Source organism: Phascolarctos cinereus, unplaced genomic scaffold (genome assembly GCF_003287225.1).
Source record: "Phascolarctos cinereus isolate Bilbo 61053 unplaced genomic scaffold, phaCin_HiC Scaffold_4;HRSCAF=312, whole genome shotgun sequence".
NCBI classification, from domain to species: domain Eukaryota; kingdom Metazoa; phylum Chordata; class Mammalia; order Diprotodontia; family Phascolarctidae; genus Phascolarctos; species Phascolarctos cinereus.
Window position 1 is genome coordinate 210,821,131 of NW_027555847.1, and position 12,112 is coordinate 210,833,242.

At 43.9% G+C, this 12,112-nt stretch overlaps 1 protein-coding gene across 1 annotated transcript in view; it reads left to right on the plus strand.

Moving 5' to 3' along the window:
• The window catches only part of SDR42E2 (short chain dehydrogenase/reductase family 42E, member 2), a 31,970-nt gene that overhangs the window by 624 nt on the left and 19,234 nt on the right, over window positions 1-12,112 (plus strand). The window contains 6 exon segments of the mRNA XM_078151736.1: window positions 1-20; window positions 462-557; window positions 2,552-2,609; window positions 3,981-4,099; window positions 8,353-8,428; window positions 11,395-11,477. Coding sequence (XP_078007862.1) covers window positions 1-20; window positions 462-557; window positions 2,552-2,609; window positions 3,981-4,099; window positions 8,353-8,428; window positions 11,395-11,477 — 452 coding nt within the window.

The window sequence follows — 12,112 nt, forward strand, 5'->3', positions numbered from 1 at the left end:
AAGGAGTTGCATTCATCCAGGTATGGTTGGGACTACCTCGTAGAAGAGACAAGTCCACAACTACACTTCTGTTGGGAGGAAAAAAGGTTTTGTTTTTGTTTTTGTAGGGTTGAGGAAAGAGGTTGGTCGAATGGGGAATTTTTACCCATGGAATTAAGCATGCCAAGTTGGGGGGAGAAGGTTTGGGAGCAGTGTGAGGGTAAGGAAAGTTGGGTGATAGTGGAGCTATTCATAAACCTTTTCCATCCCAAAGACCAAGGTTCCTCATGATTCAGTCAGGGATTTGAAAAATCGTTCTTGTCCAGCTCCTAATAACCTAGTAAGATAGTGTTTCTTGAACAAGGAAGTCTTTGTCTATCTCAGGATGAAAACCTGGACTGAGGGAGAAACTGGGGTCCTAGTCAAAGACTCTCACTCTCTGCATTTCAGCTCCCCCCATCTCCTCCCTCTCTGTTTTCTAGGGTGACATCCGGGATGGGGAGGCCCTATATCGAGCCTGTGAAGGGGTTGACTGTGTTTTCCATGTGGCTTCCTATGGAATGTCAGGTGCTGAAAAGGTGTGATCAAACCCCACCCTTCCTCCCTACCCCCAGGACCTTGGCCCTGGTCCAAGGTGGTCAGGGAGATGAGGGTACAGACACCATGACTGACAAGAGGTGATGAGGGAGTTTCTTCTCCCTCTGTAGTTTTATTGTTTTGTTTTGTTTGGGGAGGGGGAAGAAATTAAAAGGAAAAGAATAACTTTTATGAAGTATTTGGCTTTCTGAGGATGAAAGAATTCATTTAACAAAAACTGAATAATTCACGTCCCCCACCCTGCACCAGGGATGTAAAGACAAGAATGAGACAAGAACTTCACAGAACTTCAGTCTACTGATTTGCCTCCCATTTTCCATATGTACTTTCTCTTTCTTTCTTGTTCTTTTCTCCCTCATTCTTTCTGTCTTGTTCTCTCTCCTTGTTCACCACCCGGTGTCTGTCTCTTTCTCTGTATGTCTGTCACACACACACACACACACACACACACACACACACACACACACACACGCACACACACATTTTCCCCTTCTTTGTTGTTCCTCTTTTTGTTTCCCTGTCTTCTCTATCTCTCTGACACACACATGTGGGTCACAAAAAGATGGAAACAGAACCAGGATGGGTCCTCAGGACAGAGAGGGGGAACCTCGTGTTTGGTTAGTCAAAGATACCCAGAGCTCCTAGGTAGGGGCCAGAAGCCCAGATTTCAGTCCTCCTTGGCTTAGGGTGTCTCAGGGTGACCCAGAGGCATCACAGGTCATGCGGTTTATCTTATTTCTCAAGGGGACTAATTCCCATTGCTGAAGACTCTTTTGAAGGAATACTAACCCCACATCCAGTGAGTGAGTCCCTCACTACCTTTGTGTTTCACCTCTTTCAATGAACTGAGCTTGGGTGAATGAGAGGCCCTGAGACTGAGTCTGAGGAAAAGCCATGGTTGGGATCAATCAGAGCACAAAGGAAGAGTCCCATGTCTCCAGTTCTTGTCTCTGTCCTACCCACAGGGGACAGATCAGGAGACTTTTGTTGGTGTTTTCCTGGTTCTCCTCTACACTCCATCCAAGAAAGTAGGGAGTGAGGCTTGGAGCTGGGAGAGGGGAGTGCTCAATGGGAAGAGGGGGAGATATGTGAGAACCCCTGACCCTGCCTACAGGAGCAGGGAGCAACCACACAGGAACAGAACTGAAAGGGTTCATAACTGCCAGCTGTGCACCACAGAATTTTTATCTTTTACCTTCTTAAAACCAGAAGCAGAGTAATGATGGCTCATGCTGGAGACAGCACTGGGGTCACAGGATCACACATTTAGAGCCAGAAGGGCCCTTTGAGGCCATCAGGTCCATCCCCCCTAAGATGAGGAAACTGAGGCACAGAGAGGCTACGTAATTTGCCTAGGGTAACACAGCTAGTAAATGTCTGTGGTGGGATTTGAACTCTGGTCCCCTATCCATTATCCATAGCATTGTCAGACTTAAGTAGAACCAGATCCTGCAACACTGGTGACTTGGAAAACCACAAATTAACATCTGTGTTGTATTATATTTGCATTTTGTTAAATAATTCCCAGCTACATTTTAATCTGGTTCAGGACCCACTCTGAGTGGCTGTGGAATTGAGTTTATTGCCTCTCAACAGGACCTGGGTTTAAATCCCACCTCTGACACTACCTATGTGATGCACTGGACAAGCTGCTTAACCTCCCCAGGGCTCAGTTTCCTCGTCTGTAAAATGGGGGAGGACCTGGATTCCATGGCTTCTGTATCTATGATTCCCTGATGCAATGGTCTCCTCCCACCCCCAACAGCTGGGTATATTCCCAACCCTAACAGCATGCACGCATGCACATGCATGCATACACACACACACACACACACACACACACACACACACACACACACGCACACACACATACACACACACACACACCCCATGCCCTAACCTTGCTACAGCCTGAATCTGCATCCTGCATGTATGGGGGAAATTGGGCAACTTTCATTCCATCTTCTTCTTGTAGCTGCATAAAGAACAGATTGAATCTGTAAACATTGGAGGAACTAAAATAGTGATTAACGGTAGGAGCTCAGCTGCCCTCTCCCTAGTGTTGTGGCCTGAATCTGCAAGACTGCTGTGCTGTGCCCTGACCTTTCCTCTCCTCTCCTCACTTCTCTTCTGGAGAAACTGTGTGCTGACCACAAACCCCAACTAAGCACCTAGAGGAGCTGAACTGGGAATCCTGCAGCCAAAGTTCCCATTGACTTGGGAAGAATCTGACCCACCTTCCAGAGAGTGGGGAGCAGAGATCCCCTATTCTTTGGTCTGTGTGTGGCCTGCCCTGGAACATCTCTCTCTCTCTCTGTCTCTCTCTCTCTCTCTCTCTCTCTCTCTCTCTCTCTCACTCACTCTCACTCTCACTCTCACTCTCTGCAAACTGGACCTACTGAGGAGTGGCCAATTTCTGTCATGCTGAGGGTGTGGTTGACATGTCCATAGCCTTAAATGCAGAGGTGATAGAAAGAGGGAAAGTAGGGGTGGGGAAGAAGAGAAAGGAGGATTCTGGGACCCCAGGGATATCCATTCAACCTCAGATTAGAACTACTTTTAAGTGTTTCCAGCCCAAAAGGTAGAGTCTGAATGCCAGAAATGGGAGGAATAGAAGCCACTGAAAATGGAAGGAATGAAGTATCAAGGAATTCATTAAGCATGGCCCCTCCACAACATTCTGGCCTGGGAGCCTTTGAGTTTCATTTCTTGATATCTAGAGTGTGTCTCCCAATAGTTAGAGCCCTGGACTTGGAATCAGGAAGACCTGAATTCAAATCCTGCCCTTGACACTGTAACTATTCAAGTCACTCAATGGTTTTTTCAGCCTGATTTCCTTATCTGCAAAATGGGCATAATAATAGCAAGGTTGTCAAATACAACACTATTTGCAAGCCACTTTGCAAATTCAAAGCACTGAATAAATGTTCCATGTTATTATTACTCCTGAAAACCCTCTGTCTCTAAGACTATCCTGCAAGAGTTCTCCAAACTAGCTTTCACTGCTATACACACACACACTCAGCCATAAAATGGTTTGGAACCATATCCAAAGAATGATGCTTCATCTACCATTCTTGTCTTATTAAGGGCAAGGTCTGCCTTCAGGTACACCTTGCCATCAGAGTGCAGGTCTTGCTCAGAGGACCCCAGTTTTATTAGTGCTCAAGCCATCCTCTCGTGACTGAGGAGACTCATGACTCTGGCTGTGTCCAAAAGACCTAGGTGTTAATAGTAAAGAGAGGTAAGGGAATGTTCCTGATTGTTATTTCCCTTGTGGATACCTCCCCAGCCATCTCCTCACTCACACTAAGTCCTGCGTGTGTGTGTGTGTTTATTATATGTATGTGTTTTTGCATATGTATTTACACTTGTATTTTGTATGTATATGTTTGTGTGGACAGTCTGCATCAAACGGCAAATTCCAAGGCTCATCTACACCAGCACTGTCAATGTTGCATTTGGAGGAAAGCCCATTGAGCAGGGCGATGAAGACTCCGTGCCATATTTCCCACTTGAGAAGGTACCAAGCTCCTTGGGATTAGAGGACTGGGCTGGGGAAAGGGTAAAGCCACCATCCTATTTGAAATGATGCAAACTTCTTTCCTTTACCTACTCTCTTACCCCTGTCCCACTGTTTGAAGCTGAATAATTAGGGCCAGCTAGGTGATACAGTACATAGAGCACCAAGCCTAGAGCCAGGAAGTCCTGAGTTCAAATCTGGCCTCAGACACTTGCTAGCTGTGTGACCCTGGACAAGTCATTTAACCCTGTTTGCCTCAGTTTTTTCATCTGTAAAATGAGCTAGAGAAGGAAATAGCAACCACTCTAGGCTCTTTGCCAAGAAAACCCTAAAAGGGGTCATCACAAAGAATCAGAAATGACTGAACAACAACAATTAGGAGACAGTCTTAAAAAGTTTTCCAAAAAACATGTCTATGTCCCCCTCCCACCTCGCCCCCAACCAAATAAATTCCAGTGGTTCCCTTTTACTTCTCAAATCAAAATATAAACTCCTCTAGTTGGCATTTAAAGCTCTTCACAACCTAGCACCATCCCACTTTTCAAACTCTCTTATATATTTTTCCCTTCCCTGTACTCTGCTGTCAACCATACTGGCCTATGTGCTGTCACACACCACAATCCATCTCCATGTCTTTGTACTGGCTGTTTCCTCTGCCTGTAATACTCTCCCCACTCAGCTCTGCCCCTTGTTTCCTTCCAACCTCAGTTCAAATAGCACCTTTTCCCTATTCCTGCCCCACACTACCACTTTCCAACACCCCCACCCCCACCAGCTACTAACATCTTCCAAGGTTATCTTGTCTTTGCTTTATATATTTTGTATATGGCTACAAATGTTTTATATATATGCAAATATATTATACATCTGTGTGTGTATACATGTGCCTTCTGTTAGTTTCCTACCCCAGCCACCTTACGTGCTATTTTGTTTCTTTCTGGAGTCTCACTATCTCTCATGCATCCTTCCCCCTTCCCCCATAGCCAAGCTGCTGCCAAATCCTGCCGGTTTCCCCTCTGTGGACATCTCTTGAATATACTCCTTCTCTCCTCTAACACTGCCACCTCTTCTACCCCTCTACTGCTCTCATCTCATCATGCCTGGATCATTGCAGTAGCCTGCTGATGGGTCTAGCCTGCCTCTGGTCTCTCCCCACTCAAGTCCATCCTCCATTCAGCCACTAATGTGATTTTCCTAAAGCACAGGTCTGACCACATCGACCCCCTACTCCATAAACTCTAGGGCTTCCTACTGCCTCCAGGAACAAATACAAAATGCTCTGCTTGTCATACAAAGCCCTTCATAACCTAGAGCCCTCCTACCTTTTCAGTTTTCGTACACCTTATTCCCTGCACATATTCTTCATTCTGGTGACACTGCCTTCCCGGTTGTTACACAAACAAGAGACTCCCTCTCTTGACCACGGGCATTTTCTCTGATTGTCCTCCTTTGTCTGGAACAATCTTCCTCCTCCACTCTGACTACTGACATCTCTGGCTTCCTTTAAGTCCCAACTAAAATCCCATTTTTAACTAGATATTTTTTAACACATATATTCTTTCCCAACCTCTCTTAATTCTAGTGCCTTCCCTCTATTAATTACTTTCTATTTATCCTGCATATAGCTTGCTCTGTGTGTGTGTGTGTGTGTGTGTGTGTGTGTGTGTGTGTGTGCGCGCGCATGTTGTCTCCCCCATTAGATTGTAACCTCCTTGCAGTTAGGGAATGTCTTTTGTTTCTTTTTGTATCCCTTAACACAGTGCTTGGTACATAGTGTTTAATAAATGTTTACTGACTGATTGATTGCTTTCTTTGTACCCTCAGTACCTAGGACAGTTCCTGGCAAATTGTTGGTGCTTTATAAGTATTTATAAGTATAATTGATGAAGACATGAAGTACCATGGTAGAGGATCCATCTCTGTAAGGGATTATAGGGTCTTGAACTGTATGAGTCATACACCCTCCTCACTCTAACAGCAACCGAGAAATTTGCTCTTAATTCAGAAGTTACGTTCAGCAAAACCCAAAGAGAAGTAGATCCAGGTTACTGCCGCTACCCTGTTCCCTGACCTTTGGCTGAACTATAACTCTGGAGTCTCACATTAAATATGATTGTCGCCCCTTATCAGCAAGAGAGCTGATGGGAAGCTTAGTTTTTCCCAACTGGAAAAAGGGACTGAAGGATCATGGGCAGTGGAAATCCAAGAACTTTTGGGGTGTGGATCAGGTTCTCACTAGGCCAGCTACCAGCCAATTGCAAGGGAAGGGCACTGCTACCCCAAATTGTATATAATCATGAGCGGTTAGAGCCTTGTCTGCTTCCCTGATCTACTTAAGGAGTGACCTACCTGTGTGGAATTTGTTGCTGTACTAGGACCTGTCAAATTTATCCCCTCTGTACTTCATCCTCCTCCTCTACCTCACCACTGCCTGGCCAACTGACATCTCTCACCCTCAGGAGTTCCTGCTGTCTCTAAACCTGGTTTACTTGCTGTCTATACATAACATAAATACTCAGTTTTGTTTCCAGACATTTATACTTAACTACAAATTTATAATGGAATGTTTTCTTTCTCCTCTCCTCCTTTCCTCTCTTCTTTCTCCTCTCTTTTTCTCTCTTCTCAAATCTTCCTTCCCTCACCCCCATATGCAGTCTCAGCTGCCAGGTCCTATTATTTCTATCTTTATAACACCTCTCAAATACTTCCCCTTCTCTTCACACAAATGGCCACTACTCTAGCTCAGGCCCTCTTTACCTTTTGCCTAAATTAGCCTCCTAAGTTGTCTTCTTGCTTCTAGTCTCATTTCTTTCTAATCCATCTTCCACAAAATTGCCAAAATAACCTTAAAGCACAGGTGCAACTATGTCACTCCACTACTCAAGGAATTTTCAGTGACTATTTGGTGTCTCTGGTATAAAATACAAATTCGTCAGCCTGGCATTTAAGGACCTTCATAATCTGGCTTCAGCCTACTTTCCCACAGTCTCATCACTCCCTTTAATGCACTTTGTTCCAGTCAAAATGGCCTTGAACTTAGACTTCATCTCCTGCTTCCATGAACAAAATGCCCCCTATGCCTGGAATGCACTCCTTCTTCATCTCTGCCTCTCAGAATCCTTTTCTTCCTTTAAGGCTCAGCTCAGGTACCATGTCTTCTGGAAGGCTTCCCTGATCCCCTTAGATGTTAGTACTTTCTAGTGCCTCAAATGATATTATATTTACTTATGTATGTGTTGCATCCTTTCAGTAGAATGAAATTTCCCAGAGGGAAGGGACAGCTTTGTTTTTGTCTTTCTAACCACAGTGCCTTGCTTATAGTTTTTATACATTTTTTTAAAAAATTGAATTAAATGGCAATATTAGACTTGGAGGTAGGAAACCTAGGTTACTCCTTACTGACTATATAGCCTAACCTCTGATCCCCAGTTTCTTCATCTGTTAAATAGGGCTAATATTACTTGTACTAGCTACCTCATAATATTGCTATAAAGAAATCATGTTGTAAACTATAAAATGCTATATAAAGATAAACTATTGGGAAAGGAGAATTTCATCTGTTCCCTTAATTTGGCACAGAATAGCACCAAAAGCAGCCTGGCTAGATTGGGAAGTGAGACAAAAGCTAAAATAACTTTATAAACTGTAAAGCATTATTTATATAATTATATAACATAATATTTATATATAATAACATATATTATATAATTACATGATATGATATAATATAATGTGAATCATTAAGGATTTAAAGGATCAATTTATCTATCCCCCTGATTCTGTACAGGACAGCTTCCCAGCATAGCCTAGACAGATAGGGAAGGTGGGCAAAAACCTTCAAATAGTTCATACAGAAGGGGTGCCCCATATAGTATGTTTGAAAATAAGAACAAAGTGGGGGCAGCTAGGTGGCACAGTGGATAGAGCATCAGTCAGGAGGACCTGAGTTCAAATCCGGCCTCAGACCAAACACTTGACACTAGCTGTGTGACCCTGGGCAAGTCACTTAACCCCAATTGCCTAAAAAACAAACAAAAAAAAAAGAAGAACAAAGTATGGGAAAGGAAGTAGAAGATTCAATCACCTCCCAAGGTTTCATCTCATTTCCCAAGCTGCAGCTGCCTCTTTACCACAGTCTCCCCAAGAATACTCCTAGTATGTGAGCAGTAGATATAGTTACAGGTGAAGATAATGATGGAAGAAGGCAGCCCTCATTACTGACCTGCCCTATGGCTCTTTTCTCCCTGCTTCAGCACATTGACCACTATTCACGGACCAAAGCCATCGCAGACCAGCTGATCCTCACATCCAATGGAACCCCACTTCCTGGTATGATGTGGACAAGGCACATTTGTGTCTATGTGGAGATAGAAAGAGGAAATCACCAGAAGACATGGGGAGTGAACTTTGCTGCCCCAGAAATGTTCTCAGTTTGTTTTAAACTGATTGCAGAATTTGAGAGTTGGGGGGCAGCTAGGTGGCACAGTGGATAGAGCACTGGCCCTGGAGTCAGGAAGACCTGAGTTCAAATCTGGCCTCAGACACTTGACACTTACTAGCTGTGTGACCTTGGTCACTTAACCCCATTGCCTACAAAAAAAAAAAAGAATTTCAGAGTTGGAAGGGAGCCCTGAGTTCATCTGGTCCTACCACAACACTGAGACCAGTGCATGATCATCCAGGTTTTGCTTGAAGACTCCTACTAACTCAGGAGGAGGCTCATTCCACTTCTGAACAGCTTTGTTAAAAAGTTTTTCCTTATTTCAAGCCAAAACTTGCCTTGTTGTAGCTTCCACCCCTTGATTTGTGTTCTGCCCTCTAGGACCAAACAAAACAAGCTTATCCCCCATCCACATGACAGCTGCCATCCCTTCCGAGCCTTCTCTTCTCTAGACTTCACACCCCAGTACTTTTCAAATGATCCTCATACAGACAGTACTCAAAGATCTTCACCATCCATTTTGCCCTCTGGATACTCTCCAGTGTATCAACATCCTTCCTAAACAGAACTACATTACAGTATTGAGACTCATTTTTGGCTCTAAATTATAAATCCTGGATTTCAGCCCCATCCTCCAAAAGAATATCAGCCAAAATATTGGATGTGACGCTATTGCTATTGGGGCGTGCGTGTGTGTGTGTGTGTGTGTGTGTGTTGTAGCAGCTGATTGCATCTTCCCCTCCCCCAAACCACAATTCTAGTGAAAGAGGAGTAAAAATTTCAGGGGTGATGACAGATGCAGACAATTCCAACTGCACTTCCCAATGAAACAAAGTAGGAGTGCCGGCTCCTTTTCCTGATCCCAGGGTATCCCTCCACTCTCAGTTACCGATCTCATTTTTAAATCTAGCTTTGCTATTGCAGGGTTACTCTCCTGCCCAAGCAAATGCAGCTTCTGGCTCATACTTCCCTCTTCAACCCAGCAGCTTCTGCGGCAGACACCTGATCCTCCTGCTTAGAATTATTTATCAGAGCATCCCCTGAGTTTTCCATGTTAAGGAGAGTCATGTATGCCCTACCAAGCTGTCTGCTTACCTGGGCAGCATGCTCCCCAACAATGAATATAAACTGCAACCTAATCCCTGTGCCCAGATGACCTAGAGTTTAAAATTAGACATGAGCCATTTACAGAAAGAATGTTCCTTACCTAATCACTAACCAGGGATGCAGCCCCTAGGGGTCACCCAGAATAGTTTCTACCCCTGGCCTTTCCCAGAAGGAATAGCATCTATCAAAGCTTGGCCCTACCCGACCTATTTGACACCTGGAGCTTCAGGAAATCTTCCTTGATGCCTTGTGACTCCCTGTCCTCCAAGGACAGGAACTTTTTAGGAGGTCACTTAGGTCACTTTCTAGGTGGTCATCTCCAAGAAAGCTAGGCTCTATGGGGATTAAAATTGTTCAACCTACAATAAGAGACTGTGGCAGAGCTCTGAGCCAGTGGTTCTTTAGTAAAGGGTCCATGGTCCACTCTAATGAAGTGGACCTCAGATATTCCTCATGATCTGAGATGCCCTCTTCTTCCAGGGCCTTATTTTTATAAGGTTTGATACCAGATTTGATACCTGAACATTCTAAAGAGGTTATACAAAGTACAGAATCCCATTGGTTTATAGATCTTGTTTTGTGGGTCAAAAAATGATGCATCAGCTAGAAATGGTATGTCAGTCAGAGGACCTCTTGTCAGGTGAAGCACCTGCTCATATTGGACAAGAAAGAATGGTCCAGAGGTACAAAAATAAGTTGGGGGATTTTCCATGTAATTGGGTCACCTCCACCACATTGGGCTTGGTCACCATAACAAGGAAAAACAAGGGTAGAGGGGCTCTCATTAGCTTCCTATGATGAAGCAAGTAAACTTACAATCTGCAGCTCACAGCTTTGAGGCCTAATACACAGAGCTTATCATCATTACTCCTATGGAATCATAGCAAACTGATTAATACCGATTGGAATAGAGTAGGGGTCCAAATGAATTCTTTCTCACAGTTCTATCCCTGGCTTGATCATTAACTCACTGTGTGACCTTATCTTCAAAACAGGAAGGAAAGTGGTGAGGACTAGGGTTGGACTACATGACCTCTAGGGTCCCTTCCAGCTCCAAAATTCAATTCTTCTATGATTCACATGGGTGGATTCAGCCAGTGTGTGGTGGTGGGGATGTTAGGTGTAGATCCATAGTGATTTTCATTATGCTTTCTAGTACCTTCCCTTCTATGATTATTCTATAAGTAAAACAATATTTCAGAAGAATCTAGTCCCTTTTGAGTGAAGACAACACTGCTAACTCATCACCAGACCCACCAAAGATGTACAAAGATGTATGAAGAGTTATGTCTTTTGTTGTGAGGATGAATTTTCACTCTCTTATGACAAGTGGCATACATCTGCAAGACAGCTGGTTGGGGGGGGTGAGTACTAACTGTGAGCTATAATGAAGCTACACAGAAGTGAAGCCCATGACCTTGGACCTCCTTTGTAAACATTTTCCACTCCAAGAACAATGGGGACTGGCATGACTCCTTCCCAGTCCCCACAGAATCAAACAGAAGACCAGGGTAGAACTGTCCATACTCCCTGAAACGCTATTCTATACAGACCAAAAATGCTGCCCTTTTATATGCCATTTCCATAAAGGACTAAGCACAGGTACCCTGGATATAATGAGCTTGGTCAATGAGCAAATCTTTAAATGGGGTGTTCTGATTAGTCCTTTCCCAAGATGGAATGTGGTCTTGACTAGTCATTCTCTCATTCTGGGGGCCGTCTGAATGCCTTCTTCTCTGTATCGTAGGAGGAGGTACCCTTCGAACATGTGTCCTTCGTCCCCCAGGCATCTATGGACCAGAAGAACAGAGGCACCTTCCCCGAGTGGTGGTAGGTACTCTTGTCCTAGCAGCTACAATGGTATCAGAAGGCAAACTCAGTATCAAGAACACAGCATTAGAGATACAAAAAAAGGCCAATATAAAAAATTTCCAGTCCCTGCCTTTAAGGAACTCACATTATAATGGGAGATGACATGTAAATAACCTAGATACATGCAAGAATAAATGAAGGTAATCTGAAAGGGAGAGGAATTAGTCAATAAGCAATTATTAAGTGCCTACTGGGTGCTAGGCATGAGGATACAAAGAAAGGCAAAAGATATTTCTTGATATCAGGAAATACAGAAATCCTGCAGATAATAGGATTTGTACTGAATCTTGAAGGAAGCTAGAGAATCTAAGAGGAGGTGAAGGGTCAGAGCACTGTGGTCATGGCAGACAGCCAGTTCAAAGGCATAGAGATGGGAGACTGAGTGTTATATTCTGAGAACCATAACTAGGTTATGGCTAGATCACAGATTGCATGGAATACAAAAAATGGTACAAAAAGGCTAGAAAGTTAGGAAGGGGTCAGGTTACAGAGGGCTTTAAATGCCAAAGGACTTTTGGCATATTTGTTCCTATAGATAATAGGGAGCTTTGTTCAGTCATTGTGCAACTCTTTGTGACCCCATTTGGGGTTTT